Here is a 20,866-nt window from a genome sequence, read left to right as displayed (position 1 = left end):
TGAACTTTTGTTCATAAAGTCATTTCCTATGGCAATGTCTTCAAGAGTTCTACCTAACTTATCTTCCATCAAGTTTAGTGTTTTTATTTTAATATTTAGTTATTTAATCCACTTCAATTTTAATTTAGTGAATAGTAAAAGATAGGGATCTAGTTTTAATCTCTGGCATGTTGAAATCCAGTTTTTCCAACACAATTTGTTGAAGAGGCTATCTTTCCTCCCCGGAAGATAGTTGGCTCCTTTGTCAAAGATGAGGTATCTAAGTATGTCTGGAGTTGTTTCTGCATACTTCAATTTTAATTTAGTGAATAGTAAAAGATAGGGATCTAGTTTTAATCTCTGGCATGTTGAAATCCAGTTTTTCCAACACAATTTGTTGAAGAGGCTATCTTTCCTCCCCGGAAGATAGTTGGCTCCTTTGTCAAAGATGAGGTATCTAAGTATGTCTGGAGTTGTTTCTGCATCTTCTAATTTATTCCACTGATCTTTGGGTATGTTTCTTTGCCAGTACTGTGCTGTTTTTATCACAGTAGCTTTGTAGTATACCTTCAAGTTGGGGTTTGGGATACCCACTGTCATGTCTCTGTTGCCTAGCATTGATTTTGCTATTCTAGGTCTCTTCTGGATGCAAATGAATTTTTGGATTATTTTCTCTAGTTCTGTAAAATATACTGTTGGGATTTCAATTAGGATTTTATTGAATCTATATATCAGTTTTGGAACTATAGCCATTTTCACTTTATTGGTTCTTCCTACCCAGGAACAAGGGATATCTTTCCACTTTCTTATATCTGCTTCAATGTTTTTTTTTTTTTTAATACAGAGTGCTATGATTTTCAATGTCTTTTGCTTCCTTCCAGGGAATAACTTCAATTCTTTTGAATTTAGTAAAACATGTGCTATGAACTAGCATGTGCTCTATTTTGGAGAATGACCCTTGTGCAACTGAAATGATTGTATATTCTGATGTTTTGGGGGTGGAACACTCTGTTCCTTTTACTTTCAGTCTATGAATTTCTTTTTTAATTAGGTGTGTTTTTGTATACAGCATAGTGTTGGATTCAGTCTATTTTTTTTATTGGTGAATTGGGGTCATTAATATTGATGGCTATAACTGATATGTACTGACTTATCCTTGTCATGTTATTTTCCTATTGTTGGTTCTTTTATTTTTTATTCCCACCCCCTCCCTTTAATCTCTTGGGTTGGCTGATGACTGCTCCGTTGGGCCTCATGGAGTTGTGACCTTCATTGTCTTTTCCTAGAATTTTGTTTGGAATTTTTTGAGTGCTGATTTGGTTTTCATGAAGTTTGTCAGGTGTTCTTTGTTGTGGAAGTATCTTATTTCCCCATCAATTACTTCTAATTTATTCCACTGATCTTTGGGTATGTTTCTTTGCCAGTACTGTGCTGTTTTTATCACAGTAGCTTTGTAGTATACCTTCAAGTTGGGGTTTGGGATACCCATTGTCATGTCTCTGTTGCCTAGCATTGATTTTGCTATTCTAGGTCTCTTCTGGATGCAAATGAATTTTTGGATTATTTTCTCTAGTTCTGTAAAATATACTGTTGGGATTTTACTGGGTTCTCCTGGACTTGACAGTTTGTGTTGAAAAGTCTGCTGTGATTCTGATGGGCTTTCCTTTGTATGTGATTTGTTTCTTTTCTCTGCATGTCGCGAGCATAAAAGTTAGCAGGCAAATGATATGTCTTTCTCATAACATCTCCTTTAATATTGACAGCAACACACGTAATAACACAATGCAGCTAGTACAATTAATGTTAAGAGTGGTACTAGCCACTCGCTAAATGCTGATGTTAACATAGTTTCGCCCCAGCTCATAGTCAGTTCTTAAGTTCATGATAATACGACCTGGTCCGTCGTGGCGGTCCGGCGTGGAGTTTCCGATGTCAGGTTCGAGGGTGCGACATGCTCTGGTCTCGGATCTAGGGTGCGACATGCTCTGGTCTCGGATCTCGGTCCGATGACTGCTGGGCTCGACCGGCAGCGTGCTCCGCCAATCTTCGAGAGTCACCGTGAGGTGCTCTCCTCGATGTCAAATTCCGGGGTCTTTTATACCCCAACTCATCTCTATCTAATACATCCATATGTTTTAGCGCCTTGACTCTCTCTATTACATCATTAATCATTTCAAACACGCAATCACATGTCACAGCAGATGTCTTGGGGGAATTCCACAAATGTCACAGCAAACTCTTATCTGTCCTAACACTCGGTTTCACACAGTTTCACTTTAGTTTTATGGAGTCTCTAAGTTCTGTGTTTTACATGTTCACTACAACACTTTAGTTTTATGGAGTCTCTAAATTCTGTCTTTTACATGTTCACTACAGATTTCAATTAGGATTTTATTGAATCTATATATCAGTTTTGGAACTATAGCCATTTTCACTTTATTGGTTCTTCCTACCCAGGAACAAGGGATATCTTTCCACTTTCTTATATCTGCTTCAATGTTTTTTTTTTTTTTAATACAGAGTGCTATGATTTTCAATGTCTTTTGCTTCCTTCCAGGGAATAACTTCAATTCTTTTGAATTTAGTAAAACATGTGCTATGAACTAGCATGTGCTCTATTTTGGAGAATGACCCTTGTGCAACTGAAATGATTGTATATTCTGATGTTTTGGGGGTGGAACACTCTGTTCCTTTTACTTTCAGTCTATGAATTTCTTTTTTAATTAGGTGTGTTTTTGTATACAGCATAGTGTTGGATTCAGTCTATTTTTTTTATTGGTGAATTGGGGTCATTAATATTGATGGCTATAACTGATATGTACTGACTTATCCTTGTCATGTTATTTTCCTATTGTTGGTTCTTTTATTTTTTATTCCCACCCCCTCCCTTTAATCTCTTGGGTTGGCTGATGACTGCTCCGTTGGGCCTCATGGAGTTGCGACCTTCATTGTCTTTTTCTAGAATTTTGTTTGGAAGTTTTTGAGTGCTGGTTTGGTTTTCATGAAGTTTGTCAGGTGTTCTTTGTTGTGGAAGTATCTTATTTCCCCATCAATTTTGAAAGATACTTTTGCAGGATACATCAATCTAAGTTGGAGGCTGTTTTCTTGTATGGTTTGAAATACCTCATTCTGGGTTCTCCTGGACTTGACAGTTTGTGTTGAAAAGTCTGCTGTGATTCTGATGGGCTTTCCTTTGTATGTGATTTGTTTCTTTTCTCTGCTTGTAGTATTTTGTTATTCTGTTGGGTTTCCAGGATCTTGACTATTATATGTCTAGGTAGAGATTTTTTTTTATTACAGCTAATTGGAATCCTATATGCCTCACTTATCTGTTTGTCAAATTCTTTTGCTCTGTTTGTTTTTTGTCATTCATTCTGTGAACAATTTTTTATGTCATTTGTACGTTCTCTTGATTTTTCATGAACTCCTATTGTGTCTATGCTATTCTTCTTTGTGTCACCTAGGAGCTGCTTGATTGATTTCTCATGGTTCCATACCGTTTTTAAGAGATCTTTCTTTTCATGGTCACTAACTAATCACAATCGTGTCTTCTATATCTGTTATTCTGTTTTCACACTGGCTCATTTTGCTGCAAATGCTTTCAATGGAAATTTTTATCTCCTGGTTATCTGTTTGAATCTGTTTCATGGATTCCATTTCTTTCCTATGCTGGGTATTCCTTAGCTTTCATCATGGTCCTGAGCTCATCTATTTTTTAAATCTCTTTTCTGTTCTAGAGTCTCTAATCATGTCATTCAGTCTGCCCACCATCTCTGTATTTATCTGGAAAATTATTTCTACTTTGAATTTTTCTAGAGCCTCACTCATGTGTTTTGTTACTTCCTGTGCTATCAATTCAGGGTGTCCAGGTAGTTGATTATCAGATTTTTCCACTTGTTTACCCCAGAATTTGCCCTTGGTGAGCTGGAAATCTGTGTTTGTTCCTTGCTTAGGGGTCTTCTCATTTCTATTTTTGTTGGTGGTCCTGTTTTTGGTTTAATTCCAGGTTGATACTTCAATATTGCCTAATGTAAGTATCTTTGTTGTTCTATTTAGAACCCTTATGAAATGACTGCTTCTCAGAGGTGTCTTCTAGATATAGCTGGTTTTTAGGTTTTGAGTCTCTAATAACTCTTAGACAATGTCATTTTCAGTATACCAGAAAGGAAATTGATTAGATCAATCACAACACATTAGCCCAAATGATACAATCAGCAAAAACAGCATCAAGCACAGCTTAGAAAAATGACAGACAGTTCAAGGGCCGGGGATTTAGCTCAGGGGTGCCACCACCTCCCTCACAAGCGCAAGGACCAGAGTTTGATCCCTGGCACCAAAAAAAAAAAAATGACAATTTGTGGTAGCTATTAATCTATCACCTTTAACCATGTAAATTAAATCAAAATCGAGGATTAGCCAAAAATATGTTTATAGTGAATAAATTCTTCAATGTAACAACTTTACCCTTTGGAATGAGGATTTAAAAGGAGTTTGGGAGGGAGGGATAGATAGGTAGAAGGATAGGGAATGGTTAGAAGTGAAGCCAGATAACACAGGAAGATCAGGAAAATTTCGGAAAACTGCTGAAGACAAGAGGAAAAGACAATGATAGAGCAAAGCCAAGAACAGAACAAACTAACAGCAATAGGGAAGCTAGAAATTGTATTCACTTTCCTATAAAACTAATGACAATTAAGAGAAGGAAAAAGAGAGAAGAAAAAAATAAGAAAAAAGAAATCCAAATTAGGATAGAAACAGTAACAAATGGGATAGAGATGAAGAATAAGGTAAGATGGGGGAGGAAAAAATAAAAAGAATAAAAAATGAAAAAATAAATTTGAAAAATATAAAAATTAAAAATAAGAGAAAAACTAACTTTGAAAAACATAAAATATAACAATAAAGGGTCTCCTTTGGGTATATCTTTGCTGTCACAATAGACAAGGTAGACAGCAGTGTGCTGATCTAAGTCCATTAGACTCAGGAAGCCAGCAGCAATCCACTGAGAGTCAGGCTGATTTCTGGCTGCAAGGCCCAGATGAGCTCCCTGACCTCCTGCTGGATTGAACTCTGAAAGGTTCTACTTCAGGCTCCAGCTGCCCTTCCCCTGAAGATAGTCCAGGTTCTGAATGGAGGTGGTGATCACTCCAACTACCAACTATGGTGGTCTGGCGTGTTTTCCCAGTGGGCTGCAATTTTCATCAAGGAGCCTCAGAGAGGCCCTCTCTCTGTTTTTCACTTCTTCTCTATCTTCTGGAGCTCATAACAATGGCCTTTCTGACCCCAGCACCTCTTCAGTGTGGACCCAGGTACTGGCACAGCCTGGGGTAGGTGCAGCAGCGGCCTGGGGTGGTGCTGCTGGCAGCCCACACAGCTCAGCTCCTTGGTTCCTTGAAGACTGTGATTTTATTTAACAAGGACTTCTAATATAAACCCACAGGCAACAGAGGAAAAAAAGTACTTCAGGTATGTGAAGACTTTGGCACAAAGCAAGCATCAGAACCAGGCTCAGATATGACAGATTTCAGAATTATCAGATAAGAAATATAAAACTATGATCATATCTCAAGAGTTCCAATGGAAAAAAGGACTATGTATATTACATTTTCATGAATTAGAAAATCTACTAAAATGTCAGTTTTTCTCACTTCTAACTATAGAGTCAATACAATACCTGAAATCTGTTTGTATGGACATTAAAAAAGATTTTAAAGTTTATCTGAAAAGCTAAAATATACAGAACAGCCAGAGCAATACAATACCAGAGAACAAAGTTGAAAGATGTACTTTACCTGGCTACAAGACTCCCTGTAAAGTTGTAGCAATCAAAGCAGTACAGACTTGACACACAGGCCGAAGAAACAGAATAGAGAACCAAGAGACAGACACACACATATTCCATTTAAGATAAACAACTAATCTTAAACAAAGAAGTCAAATTAATCAGTGGAGAAAAGTTATTTTTTCAAGCAGTAGTACCAAAACAATTAGGCATCCATAGGCAAAAAAACAAAACAAAACAAAAAAGAAAATTTCACAAGATTATTTCAAAATTAACCATAGATATAAATAAAACTATGAACTTATAGAAGATAATAGGAGGAAATATAAGTAAGCTTAGGTCCAGTGATGGGTTTTTAGATGCAATACTAAAAGCACAATCAATGAAAGAAAAACGTAAGTTGGACTCTGTTAAAACTGAAAACTTCTATTCTGTAATAAACACTATTTTACACAATGAAAAGATAGTTAACAGTTTGGAAAAATGTTTGCAAAAATATCTCTGATAAAGAGATTTATTTTCAAAAGCGCAAACCTTTCATTTGAGAACACAGTTCATGGGCCCCCTGCTGGAGAAGGGCCTCTTTGGGAGTTGGTTCCCAGAGACTCACCATGCTCAGCCATCCAGGCTCTCAAAGGCTGCTGTAGCCTAGCTACTGCCTGCACAAGTGGCAGACCTTGGAATTGTGCACGTGATGCTGGATTCACCAGCATACAGAATACCAGAGCTGTGGGACTGGGGAGGCTTCCACCCAGTGAAGGCCTCAGAGGTCATACAAGGTGCCCTTAAGACAACAGTGTGTGAAGCTGGGAAATGAATCCAGATTTACAGTGGAGACCCCGGGAAGTTGGACATGCCAGGAACATGGAGCAGATGCCAAGGAGAGCTGCAGGCCAGGACTGGAGACAGCCAAGAGAGGCCATGTGGGCTACAACCAGAAAGGCCACAGGGGTTGGGCCAGCCATGCCCTCTGCAACTCATGTCCCACCACCATGTGCCCTGGACCTGGAGCTCCAGGATTTAATATTTGCCTTGCTGGTTTTCAGTATTACTGGTCAGATTCTTTTCTATCTCCCTTATCTTCTCTTTAAAATGGGAATGTTTCCCCTGTGCCTTTGTTCCTTGGGATTATGTAATGTGGCTTTTGTTTTGTTTTGTTTTGTTTTTTACAGTTTCACAGCTCAAAGTATATGTTGGGTCTCAGAAGAGACTGTGAACCTGGACTTTTGAAAAATGCTGGAATTGTTGAGACTCTGGGGGAAGGGGTAGTTGCATTTTGGGTTGTATATAAGATACATCATGGTAGGTGGATGTAAGATAGTACAAGCACTCTGGAAAACAGTTGGGAATTTTCTCACAAAGTTGAGCATAGTCTTATCATTGATCTAGCAATATTCTCTCCTAGGCATTTAACAAATTTTAAAATGTATGTCTACATAAAAATCTTCACATAAATGTTTATAGCAATTTTATTCCTCATCACCAAAAAACTTTTAGCAAAAGATGCCCTCCAACAAATGAACAGATGAACTCTTGAACATCCATACATGGAAAGTTACTCAATGAAAAAACGAAATGAGAGATTAAACCAAGAAAAGATATGAAGGAACCTTGCATACATACTGGTAAGTACCAAACGTCGGTTTGAAAAGAACTACAGACTGACGGATTCCATTCTAAAAAAGATAAGACTCCAGAGACAGCAAAAGCTATCAGTGGCTTCTGGAAATCTAAGGAAAGGAGAAAGATGAAAGATGAAGTACAGAAATGTGCAGAGTGCTGAAACCATTAGTATAATATCTTAATGGTGAGTGAATATATGATATTATGCTCTTGTCAAAATCAATAGAACTTTACATCCAAAGGGTGAAAAATGAATGACTGCAAAATGTTTTTAAGTCTAGTGAAGCCAGGGAATCCCAAGAAGGAACAGAGACTCTGACAAGGGAATCTAACTGCCTTGCAAATATACAAAACAATCTCAGTAAAGAGGTGGGGAGAAGAGGTGCTGACCTAAGTATCTTTGGAAATGAGCAAAGTATAAAACACTAAAGACAACAGTAACAGTACATAAGCACTGTAGTTCTGTCAATAAAGTTGCTTCCCACAGGTAAAGGGGTTAATAATTCTGATACTGCCACACGAACGTGGAATTGAATAAAGTCAATATATGGCTGATGGTGGAGGCCAGGTTTTTCACTTCGGTGTGGGAACTTACAGATAAGCAAAGGGAATCAGGTAGAAAATACATGTGGTGATGGATTTGAGTTGGTGAATTCACTCAATATAAATACATGTTTAGTTTAATATAAATGCAAATGACTACATATGGAAACATTTGCAGATATCTGTGATTGTATAGGTTAGTATGTCTACATGATTTCCTTGCTCTTTAAGCTGAGAGGTACTAAATACAAAATTCAAGTAGCAACAAGAACACTTAGCACCCAGATCTTTGTTTTTAATAGCATTTTCCATTAAAAAGAGCCAGGAATCTATAGAATAACAGGCTGATTGTAAGACTGAAGCAGGAAACCTGCAATGATCCTGGAATACCCCCTAATGCCACAAATGCTATTAAAAACAAAAGCAAAAACAAAAAAATCATGTGTGGTTGTATCATGTCAAAGGGCATCAGGAGCAAAGAGGAAAAGCTCCTGATGACCAAAACTGGAACAATTAGATAGAGAAACTGTACAGAGTAGTACCAGATTATGCCATAAAGCACAAAATAAATAGCCATGAGTCTATACAAAATAATCAAACAGTTATACAGATACTCTATCATCAAGAGCAGATGTACCAATCCCCACTCAGGTGTGGCCTGCATATAGTGACTTCCTTCCAAAGACTACAAGGGCTAAAAAAGGAGATACAGGAGAAACCAGACAAGCACTATCTCCTTGAAATAGTGTGATGAAAACAGCACTTTATATTGTGATCCTCCTTCACCAAAACATGGCCCCAATCTAATCATAAGAAAAACAGACAAATTCCAACACCCTACAAAATACTTGGTTAGCATTCCTAAAAACTGTGAAGGTCATCAAACATTAGGAGAATTTGAGAGCACAGAAAGACTTAGGTAAAATATTTCTCAAAAAAAAAGCCTGATTTTATATAAAAGCAAGTAGCCAAAGATAGAGGGAAAAAATATGAGACTAACCTCAATTTGAAAAAGGCCATGACTATGATATAATCAGGAAGTCGAGCTAATTCCATGAGAGCTGGTGTAGCAGCACTAAGTTCCCATTCCTTGATTCCCTGTGTGTGACCAATACGTGGGGTGGGGATCAACAACAAAAAGAAGCTCCTCTTCAGTCAGTGAGCCATTGAGAGTAACTGTAAAGAGATAAAACAAATTTTCAGGCAATCTTACAGGTTTAGCATTTCTTGAACACAAGCACACATGCATACATATATGTGAGAAGCTTGCTTCATGGTTGGAGAATGTGGTGATAAGGTGAGCAATTAGAGCAACAAATATCTTAATCTATAGCAACGATTGTCAAACACTTCAGCCTTCATTACCTATTACAATCCCTCCACCCTCATCCTCATTCCAGTTTACCAAGTGAAAAATAATCGCATTTTCTTTCTCTCAATTCATAGTAAACATGTGAATGAATGAGGGACCTCAATTATTGTCATCTTGATTTTTAAGAAAGGAATAAACTTGCGACCAAAAGAGAAAAAGATAGGCCCATTTAGAGCACAGTAAGCCAGGTTATCCTTGTATTGCAGTCTAACAGTAGGCTTAAATGTAGTGTCTCACTTGATTGCTCGGAGCTCTTTAGGTATCTCATTACCATCATAATAGCTTCATGAAAACTGTTCCATCCTGTGGATGGCCACTGGTGTACAGAAGAGCTGCTGTATATCACACTGCTCAATATACATCAGATGGAATATGTTAAGAAAAATTACTGGATTCAGAGGAAATAAATGGGATTCTACCAGAATTCACCACAAAGAGACCAATTAACATATAAGAAAACACCAAAATCATTTAACAGTTTAAATCTTTCTAATGTATTTTCTGCATTTATTACCTAACGCAGAAGTCAACCTATCTTACAGAACAGAACTTTTTAACAGTCTATTATGTAACATCAACAGCACAGAATAGAGCCAACAAATGAAGTTAGATGTTATGGTACTGATTTAACTTCATAAAAGTAACAGTCAATACAGGAGCAAAAATGTTGGAAGGAGCAGGATAGGCATACACCTAAAGGAAGTCCTTAGTTCATCTGCCACCATAGAGCCTCTCTCCCTCCCTAGTACCTGACACAATCTATGCCCTGTCCATTTTGTTAGGGCAGAGTGAATTAGCTGACCCATGTACGGTAATTAACTCAGCCTATTAGGTGACCATAAAGAAAAAAGTAGAGGATTATGCCTGATATTTCATTCTTGTAAAATTACTTCCTCACTAGTGAATAAAAGGTCATACATCCACTGAAATTAAGTCAACAGAAATGATTTCATTTGTATCATAAGAATGTGTTCGTCTTGTTACCGACAATCAAATAATAATACTAAATTTATTCTGTCTAGATAACATATTTAAATCCAGAATTTAAACATAGGTTCAGATAAAATAAAACATAAAGTACATAAGCATCTGAGTAATCAACTGCCTATTACGTGACCATAAAGAAAAACGTAGAGGATTATGCCTGATATTTCATTCTTGTAAAATTACTTCCTCACTAGTGAATAAAAGTCATACATCCACTGAAATTAAGTCAACAGAAATGATTTCATTTGTATCATAAGAATGTGTTCGTCTTGTTACCGACAATCAAATAATAATACTAAATTTATTCTGTCTAGATAACATATTTAAATCCAGAATTTAAACATAGGTTCAGATAAAATAAAACATAAAGTACATAAGCATCTGTAGCAAACTAGACGAAAATTATTATCATTTGCCAAAGACAAGTTAGAATATGTACCAACATTCAAAAATATTATAAATATATATTTTTAAATGGCCTAAGAAAATTTGGCTACTTGAAAGCTGTCAAGTTCTTTTGAGTAACATCAATATCCTCTAACAATATTAAAATATTTAGTTTGACATTAGTTCAGCTATACAATTTTTTTTTCTTGTTGGGATTTGCTGATCTTTTTTTTCAGCCTTTTCAAACTTTCCATGTTCCTTTGCCTTCAATTTATATTTTCTATGAAGGTTATAACTCATTTCATTTTTGCTTTTTTATCAATCTGATACTTGTCTTTGGGGGAAGACTGTTACATTTGTTTTGATTATGACTCTTCCAACTTCTTTCTAAAAGCTTTTAAAATATCTACATGTCCTGGCTTAGATGTCTGTTGTTCAATTTTATGCCAAGTATAGTGATCTGTACCTGTAAATGAAGCGACTCTGGAGGGTGAGGCAGAAGGATCACAAGTTTGAAGTTAGCCAAGGTCATTTAGGGAGGCCCTTCTCAAAATAAAATAATAAATAAAAGACTGGAGGGTAGCTCAGTTCAGTGGCAGAACACTTGCTTACCATGCTGAAGGCCCGTCCCTCAATCCCCAACACCAGGGAAAAATACTTTTATTACTATGAATTGCAGTCATTGTAACAGGAGGATGTTTGTACAGATAAAATGAAAGCTATTGTTCTGCAATGTGTGCCTAAATGAAGTCTTGGTCATTTCTAGGAAATTACATGATTCCAAAACATATGTTCAGATGTATTTGCAATAGCTCCATGGGAAAAAGTAAATTTCACTGTGACTTTTATCTAGCAACATGGAGTTGTTTTGTGTTGCTTCTCCAATGTTTGCTACTTGCCTACTAAGGACAAGCATCTCAGTACGTAGCTGAACTGTAGTGTGCACTCTATTCATCCTCAAGCTTTGACTGAAGGCCATAAGCCTCATGTGATAACATACTGTCTTTGCTTTGCCTATACATTGTACTAATAATAAGAAACATGTAGCTTATACCATCATTCCCTGTGCTTTTCATTAGTTGGCTGATTCTCTTAACAGGTCAGATACTCTACTACGATGGGCTCCAAATGCTTCTCCGCTCCCTTTAGCTTTCTCTGTCACCTAAGAAATTATGATTCTCCCCTCTCTATCTCTAACCACACTTTTGCTGATCTCCTCTCCCTATTGCTTTATTTGGGGTTTTAGGAATAGGCAGTGTATTTAAGCTGAAAAAACAATGAGGCCTGAAGTAAGAAGGTACATTTTGGATTCCAGATCTATCCCCACTTGATGCTTAGCAACCATTAATTTAATTCTTATACCATTTCTGAAATCATACCATTTCTTAACTTCTTGTTATGGTTTAGATCTCAAATGTGCTCCCAAAGTCTCATTTTTAGGAAGTGACTGGATCATGGGGGACCTATACTCATCACTGGAGTCATCCACTGATGAGCTCACTAGCTAAATGTGCTGTTGGGAGGTGGGGCCTGATTGGATGTGGTCACTAGAGGCCTGACCTGGAAGGGTGTATTCTTGTCCCTGGCTCCTCCCCGTTCTCTCAGCTTCCTAGAAGCCATGGCCTGAGCAGCTCTCTTCCACTATGCCCTTTCACCGTGCCTTTCCAGCCCAGAAGCCTGATGACCATGGACTAAACCCACTGAAACTGTGAGCCAAAGTTAATTTTTCTTTTAAATTGCAATGTTGAATGTTTAGTGGCAGTGACAGAAAAGCTGGCTGATACACTTATTAATTGCCTGTGCTTACTGGAATGTAAACACTAATGGAAAGGGGATGTGGTCAGCTATGGCTGCTGGGAAAAAGCTAAGGCTGACAGTATGATATATGATTCATTTATTTATCACTCAAAAAAATGTAAGTTTACTTTGTGCCTAAAAGGAGAAAGGCAGGAGTTTCTGTTCTCTTGGTGCTTACATTCTAATAAGTTATATCTCTTATAGTTTAAAAAATTAAATTATATATTAACTCAAACTTTGACAGTAAGTTAATTGTGCTTAAAAAGTTAATGCTGCTCTACTGTTTGTTAGCGTTAAGTTACAGAACAAACTACTTCACCTCTAACTCTCAATTTTTGACCTGTAAAATGGAAATCCCACTCCACTGAGATGGGACAAGAATTAAATTAATGAGTAGAAAACATAGAAAAGCACTCAGAGCAGTCTAATATTCATAGAGACTTAATTTCCTGAGATTATTAGTACATAATGGTCAATATATTATTATTTTTATCCACTAAATTCTTACTTTCAATTCAGTAAAACATTTGCAATTGACTTCAAGATTATCTAAACTGTGTATTGCTATTCTGTGGATATACTTTAAGGTATTTATGCAGTTTTTTCCAAGCTATTTAATATCCCATAATTGCACACTGTATTATTGTTATAAAACACTGAAAATTGATAAAAATGCATCTTTTATAATTTCTCTACATATGCAAATCCTTTGGTATTATATGTTAAAAACTATAGTAATATTTATAGAAATAGATTAGCAGGATTTTTTTCATTTTTAAGACCTTATATATTCTTTAAGCATTTTACAAAGTACCTGTGATCACCAAAAACAGTTTAGATTTTTTTTCCAAAAATAATTGTAAAGTGGAAAGTACCCCTTTTTTATTCTGATGAAGCACTTTTGAATAAGTAGGTATATTTAAAAATTAAATTTCAAAGGACAAGGCTTGTTGCCATTAAGTCATTAAGCTATGTTCTGTTTGTAGACTTCTATTATATCTGTACAAGCAAGATTTATTTCTTAAACTCACACCACCCTCATCTGAAGTTAGTAGAGTTGCAGAAAGTGAATGTTGCAAGCCAATCACTTAGTGGCAAATGCAATGACTTCATATTTTGGGAAAGCTGACATATTTTATAAAACAGTTTTCATATGTTACACTTGGCACTAACTTCAGAATCTGGATTGTTCTGGATCATTTCATGGCAAAATAATTTCTGTATTACCTCACTTTCTCCCCTAAAGGATGCCCTTTTTCTGTTCAAGTTAAGTAGACATTAATATCTCAAAGGGAAATATATGACTCTTTTAATTTTTATAATAACCTTTCAGTCCCAAACCTTACAGTGTTTTTACAGTCATTCCTCAATAGCTACAAAAGATTCTTTTCAGCTCAACAAATATTTATGAATCATCTTACAGACCACAAATTAGGCTAAGCTCAATAGTGACAAAGGTAGCTAAATTTCTGTTTTTCAAATATTCACCAGCCAAGAGGAAAATTAGTTGAAGAAAATTTCACCTCATCCCCTGAGGGATATGGACGCACAAAGGAGGGGACCCTCTCTGACTTCTTCTTTTCAAAACAAGCATATGTTCTTTCATTCAAATTGATATTTCTGTTTTATGAGTTTCCGGTAGCTAAAAGCCTTTTATCATTTTCTTTGTTCCAGGCTTATTAGATAGCCATAAATAATCAATCTCTGAAAAATATTCCTATAAATAACAATAATGAGAAATAACTGCAAAGAAACGTGGAAAGGACATATATATGTATGCTGGGCCTCAGAATCATGAGAAACTAAGTTTTTCAATATGAGAAACTTAAATCTTAAGGGAGCACAGAGATAATGCAGCTGGTGGAAAGAAGACAGAGAGAAGAGAGAAAATAAGAAAAAATAGAGGAAAAAGTCCGTGATTCTTCTAACCTATAAACAAAAACATCTGCAACCCAGGAAATGCCTTTAATCCCCATGTAACTAATAAGGTCATGGCATGGCTTCCAGACACCAATTCTGAACTTTTTTAAAAGCAATGGGACATGTTGTTGACTTTTACTGTGAATAGGCACAAAGGAAGAGGAGTTATCCTTGATTTCAATTGCATTTTTGTTAAGGCAAATTTCCTATGAAAAATAGCAGACACCCTTTATGAACTCTATCTGGGAAAGCAGGCATCAAAATATATCAGGTCATAGGACAATTAGGGCTTGGGAGAATTTTGTAAAGGAATTAAACAATGAGAAATTAAATGATACACAATGCAATAGTGATAAGACACTGGTAGGACATAGATTTCTCTAAATATTAAATTAATTAAATTACTATTTTTCACATATTTTAGTCTTTTCTAACGGCTATCTAAAAGATTAGATCTTTTTTCCCCAGAGGAAAATATTCAGAGCACTAACGTTGTTGACATTACTTTGATCCAATTTTACCTTTTTTTAAGTTTTAAAATCACTCTTAGAAACAAATTGACCATTACCTCAAAATACTTTCATGAATTTCACTTATCATATTTAAAGAAATGATGACTGAAGAACCGATTTTGTTGAATAACTGGGAAAACATGTTTACAAAATGTGTCCTCTTCATGGATACATTGCTCCAAAAATTATCAGAGATCTACTTATTTATCAACATTATATGGAAGGCACAAAATGAAACCACAGTCAGAATCTTCAAGGACTTTCTATGAAGAATTGTTTTGTGTTATGACTTAAAAGTGTCTCCTTTCAAAAATCCAAGCTGAATGTACAGATACATCTATGTTCTCCAAAATGTATGGTTTAGGTTAAGGATAATGTGAACTAGGGCAGCTAGTGATTAATACATAATCTAAACAAATATAAATCATCAGTGTATAATAGTTTTCAGATTTTTCCTTTCACACTTTTGGTCTCTATATAACAAAAAGGAATGAAATTCCTTAATGTCCAATAAAAATTCACACAGTATGACTCTAAGGGGACTTAATTTTATCAAAATGTTCTTGTAATATAAATCTGAACAAAATGTAAATATAAATCATATGCCAAGTTATAGATGTACTCAAATATATTTGTAAATATATGCATGCATTTTTACTTATATGAAGAACATGATTTAGAGGAAATGCAAGCCTCAACCCAATAAAAACATGGAAAAAGACATTCTGAAAATCTTTATTTAAGGATATCTCTACAGAGGTAAATTAAGGTATAAAATGTAATTATTAAGATAACTTAAATGAGCATAATATAAGCAAAATATCAAATAACTATTTTTTATTTTTATAACAATCTTATTTATCAAATTAATAACTACACTTTGCTAGTCTTGTAATCCCATCTTTGATTTCATGAATAATATATGCATATTATTAATAGCTGTTTTCATGATTCTTTATCTTCAAATGAAGATAATAGGTTCCTCTGTCACTAATATTGTGTCCATCATCTGTTTATATGTTGTACAATGTTCATTGATGTTAAGTCCTTATAGGAAGAATGTTTATCAAATTATCCAAGCTTTTAGGATACAGGGAAATTTTCCAAATACAGTATTAGCTATTTTTACAGTATATAAAGGTCTGGAAGGGACCACATGATTAAAGAGTCCAAAATCTTGCTTCAAGATGCATCCAAAGTAGTTAATAAGCCACACAAATCCATAAAAATTATGATACATGAAAATAATAACAGCCATCTGGAACCCAGAAGAAAGTAAGTAGAAAGGAAAAATGTGTTTTATTCATGACCCTTTCTACTAGCATATTAACAAAATTCCAAGATCAGTAAAGGTCAGAACAGTGGAAAGAAATCTCCAACCCTTCCTGGGGAAGCTTTCAACTCAGCCCAAACTTCAACTTGGCTTCCACTCTTCCTGTCCCCCACAGAGAAAATGAGCTGTTTTCTCTCTTTTCTGTTTTGCTGGCACACATGACAACTTCATGAATCTAGCTTTTCTACCATGTGTGTAAGTAAATGCTGCTTTCCTAGCCCCAAGAAAATATTACTCCTTATTTTATTCTTCAACTCTCCATTATTGTATACTTTTGCATTGAATTCGTAATGCTTATAATCTTTGCCCTTCACCTGTGTATTAGTTTCAGCTTTTGACCACATGTGAAGATCTGGCACTTTACCTTTAAGATCTTAAGTCTCCCTTCATCTACCTACCCTTCGTCATCTACCATTAATAATGAATACATGATTTAATTAGTTCATTACCACATACTTTGTTTCTTCCAGCATTCATCCTGAATCAGATTTAAGACGGACCAGCCCCCCTACCCAGTTGACTAACTTTCAACCATATCTTTGATATTTTTTTAACAAGATAGAATACATCTGTGGCATAAGTAGCAAATCTTGACCTCTCTCAAAGTGTATATAACCAAGGATAAAGAAATGTGGCTACAAGTCTTTTTTTCTGTCTGGCACATGGAAGATACTGCTAAGCAACTGTAGCACTCTTTCTCTCTGCAGCAGCCCACAATCTTTCCAAACAGTGCTACAGGTAACAGCTACTACTCTATAAAAGTTGAACAGGAATGTAAAGATGCTGTATTTGTATATGCTGGTACAGGAAGGTTTGTAGATGTTTGAATTTATATTTTCTGTGCAGTTGCAAAAATCCAATGGCTAGCAGTTCTTGATTAAATGAACTAAATATTGGAACAAGTATTCCGCTTTTCCTTCACTAATCACTAACACAGGAAAATTGCTTTAGTTACCCGAATTATTTAGAATAAGCAGTCATCCATAAGGCAAGACAAAGGCATTATGTACCTCTTTATCATTTATATCAGGTGTTGTTGGTAAAATGTAGGTTGAAAACAAATCTGAATGGTCAAAATAAATAGCAGATTTTATTATTTTGTGTTAGAATTATAAAATGTAACTAATACACACCTCATTGTTTCAGTGCATGAGGGCCATGTGAGTGAGGCTCATGTTATCCTACAAGAAAAAGTCCCAACACCTCAAAATGATCAAGACCCAAATGCTCAACACCCCTTACAATGTGTTCCCAAATCCTCAGCTACATCCTCTGCTGTTTTCTAGCCTGTGCCCATCAAAACACAGGTTGAATTACAGCCCTGCTGGATAGGACCCAAGAACGCAATGGCTTTTCATATTCCCAGATACTGGAAAACCATTCTCTTCCGCTGCACTGCCATTGAAATACTTCATAGTTTCAATGATTTGTAAAGATCCAGGTCGGAACAGAATCTTCTGAAGCCATCTCTGAACTTGGGTTCATCTTAACCTCTGTATCCTGGAGCACTTCGTACAAACCTCTGTTCTTCTCAGAAGTTAGCGAAAGAGGTATTAATTCCCCGTATACTGCATATATAAGGGAGCCTCAAAAGCAAAAAGCAATGGCGCTTTCGTATCCATACTCCCAGTCTCTGGAGAAGTACTTACACAGCATGGAAACTCAACAACTACATTTTGACTAAATACATGAAGGTTTAAATAAATCATTCACCCAAACTGAATCCAGGTATAACCCAGACCCTTTCTTAAATCCACACTGATCTGTCAACTCTATTACCAAAGTCTTAATTCAACCATCTCTGAAAATCCAACTACAGCTTCTGTATTTATGAACTCTACTCCCTCTGTCCTCTCCCTTCTTCCCCAGTCCCAGGGGAAAGTGAAGCCAAAAGTGAAAGAACTTGCCTTAAAAGAAAAAGAATCATACATTATTACAGAATGGACACATGAGTGGCATTGGGGTTTTTTCTTTTCATTAATCCATCATGCAGCAACCTGTGTTCCTAAATGAGCTGGATTGCTCTGAAATACCTGAAGTTCGCTTACGAGTCACAGCTGACCTACTTCTTACAGCCGTAGTGGCACCCAACAGCTGGGAAAGGCCCTTTCAGGAGAGACCTGACCGACTCAGACGGTGATGATTTTATTATAAAATAAGTTTTCAGCCTTTACGGCCATGCTCTCTTACTTCAAGAATGTATTTCCCTTCTTCATTGTAATTAGGAAAATGTTCTCCTTTAATCCATACATCAGTTTGAAAGGTAATTTCTTTTTTAATGCACATCTATTATGTCTCATGGTTTTCATAGATGATTTAAGGCAGTTTATAATAAAAACATATATAATAAAATGTAATTGTGGATAGAAAACAGTTGCTATTGAATAGATGAAATAAATATGTCCTGTTATAAGGGTAACTTAGATGCTTTCATTTGGCTTACATTCTTATTTTTGGTTGCCTGAAAATAAGGTAAAAATGAAACAAAGACTGAGTAATTGAATTCTTATTACTTAAAAAGGAAAAGAATGAAGTATAGAGGCACTAACCTGAAATCTCAACACAGGGAGGCTGAGGCAGGAGGATTGAAAATTTGAACCTAGCCTTTTAAACTTACTGACTTAGGAAGACCTTCTCCCAAAACAAACAAACAAACAAAAAAAAAAATAGAAGAACTGGTGATGCAGATCAATGTGATGACCCTGGGTTCAATCCCAGTACTGAAAGAAAAAAGAAGCTGGTGCTGCACTAGTAAGAGAAAGCTTTTTCTGGTGCTGGATTCTAAAAGAAAACTTTTCTTAAAAGATCATCACATGTGAGACTTTACTGTCAGTATTTATATCTATAGTGTTTCCTGTGGAAAAATATATGGCTATTACTTATTTTATTACATTATATGGGCATATTGTTGAAACAAAACTCAATGAAAGGTATTATTTCTTAGGCTAAGCTCACATAGTCTAAAGAAATAATCTTTTCACCTGATTTCTCCCAAGGACAATTGTCAGAGTAGCTAAGAAAGTGCTTCTGATTTCTATTTGAGTTGTGAATACACAGAACAGTAACTCTGCACACAATTTCAGGGAGTTTGTTGACCTCTTGAAACTTATAGGTGCCAAGGACCAGTATGCAGATGGATTACAATCTTTAGATAATCCTCATACTCAGTAAAATTTTCAGGCAATTTTTATGAAAGGCAAGTAAATGATTCAAGGCTACAGTTCCACTGAAATTCCCAAACTATTTCACTGGAATCACTGAAAATTCACAGGGTAATGCCTTCCTCTAATAACTATTCTTATGTTACTAGAACATTTAACAGCTGAAAGTATATTAATTTTGCATTCTGCCAACATTTTTTAAAGCTGGATGAAGACAAGATCCTTAGGTTCTGGTAGCCAAACTGTCAAGCTATAAAACTGACATCTCAGGGCTGGGGATTTAGCTCAGTGGTCCTTGCACCTACCTTGCAAGAGCAGGGGCCCGAGTTTGATCCTCAGTACCAAATAAAACTGACATCTCATTATTAAAAGCCACAGATTAGCAGGGTAGAGAAGTATTTAAGTTAAAATCAAATATTCTTCAAAATTGGAATTTGGAATAACCAAGAGTTCTCTTGTCCTTAATACTTGATATACATTATTTCTTTTAATTCTTGGAATAGATGGGCCATTATCGTATTATAAATATAAAGAAATCAAGATTCAGAGATGTTAAATACATACCAACTTTTCACAGTAAATGACAAAGCTAAAATTTAATTCTAGTTGCATAACTCCAAGGTCACTATCTAGCACATCACACTGACGATTCTTTCACTCTGTTTTACCCACTAATACTGAACAAAGCTAAGAATCTTGCATTGTAAGACACACCTTCTATAACTCTACTCATAAAGAAAGTAAATAAGATCAAGGTTTTTGCTAACGGGAAATCACTAACATTATGCAAATGATCTTCTCTTGATTCACTCTATTTCCTCAGTAGTTATGTCATCATTTATTTAACCAGACTTGTTCAATATGCACTGGTGGCTTATGGATTTTAGAACACCCCTAGTGGTGTCAAGTAGTGAAAGAGTTGCAGTAGCTAAGCATATCACTCTCATAAGTAGTTATTACTGGAGGACTTGCAGAGTCATAAACATAAAATATTTGGGCCTTAGTTTTTAAGTGAAAAGCCCAATGATATATTCCATCTTTAAGCCAAGAGTTAATTTTTAAATGGTAAAAGCACAATTAAAAATTTAATATATATTTCATTGTGTTTTATACATGTATTTATACTATCCAATAATTTGTCTGTGTTACCAATGGAAAATTTTTTAAAGCATTATTGACCAAAGAATCCACCCTTTCTCTGAGAAAATAAATAAAGAAGAAAGAAGTTAAGGGAGGCTCAAACAATTCACCACCAACTTTTAGAGCCAGAAAATAACAAAAAATATACAGAAAGCTCTTAGTGGGAAAATATGACTAAGTACTTTTATAACATTGCAGAAATTTATCTTTTCTAGTGTCGTTAAAATGCCTGAATCCAGGGCCTGGGATTTAGCTCAGCAGTTCGATGGCCTGCCTTGCAAGCGCAAGGACCCTAGTTCAATCCCCAGTACCAAAAAAAAAAAAAAAAAA

The 20,866-nt window shown here is 35.7% G+C and overlaps 1 protein-coding gene across 6 annotated transcripts in view; it reads right to left on the bottom strand.

Annotated features, from left to right (window-relative positions):
* The window catches only part of Col5a2 (collagen type V alpha 2 chain), a 309,094-nt gene that overhangs the window by 265,971 nt on the left and 22,257 nt on the right, over nucleotides 1–20,866 (bottom strand). For 5 of the 6 annotated variants that reach the window (XM_033756386.1, XM_033756384.1, XM_033756385.1 and 2 more), the window contains one exon: nucleotides 8,928–9,103. In XM_033756386.1, the coding sequence (XP_033612277.1) occupies nucleotides 8,928–8,983 (56 nt within the window). In that variant the 5' untranslated portion in view covers nucleotides 8,984–9,103. Of the gene's footprint in view, nucleotides 1–8,927; nucleotides 9,104–20,866 lie in introns of those variants that run through there. The other variant, XM_033756388.1, reaches the window with a different exon arrangement.

The sequence above is a fragment of the Fukomys damarensis genome, unplaced genomic scaffold (genome assembly GCF_012274545.1).
Source record: "Fukomys damarensis isolate Sample0158 unplaced genomic scaffold, DMR_v1.0_HiC HiC_scaffold_26, whole genome shotgun sequence".
NCBI classification, from domain to species: domain Eukaryota; kingdom Metazoa; phylum Chordata; class Mammalia; order Rodentia; family Bathyergidae; genus Fukomys; species Fukomys damarensis.
The sequence above is the reverse complement of the archived record's forward strand: the minus strand, read 5'-3'. Positions and strand labels throughout refer to the sequence as shown.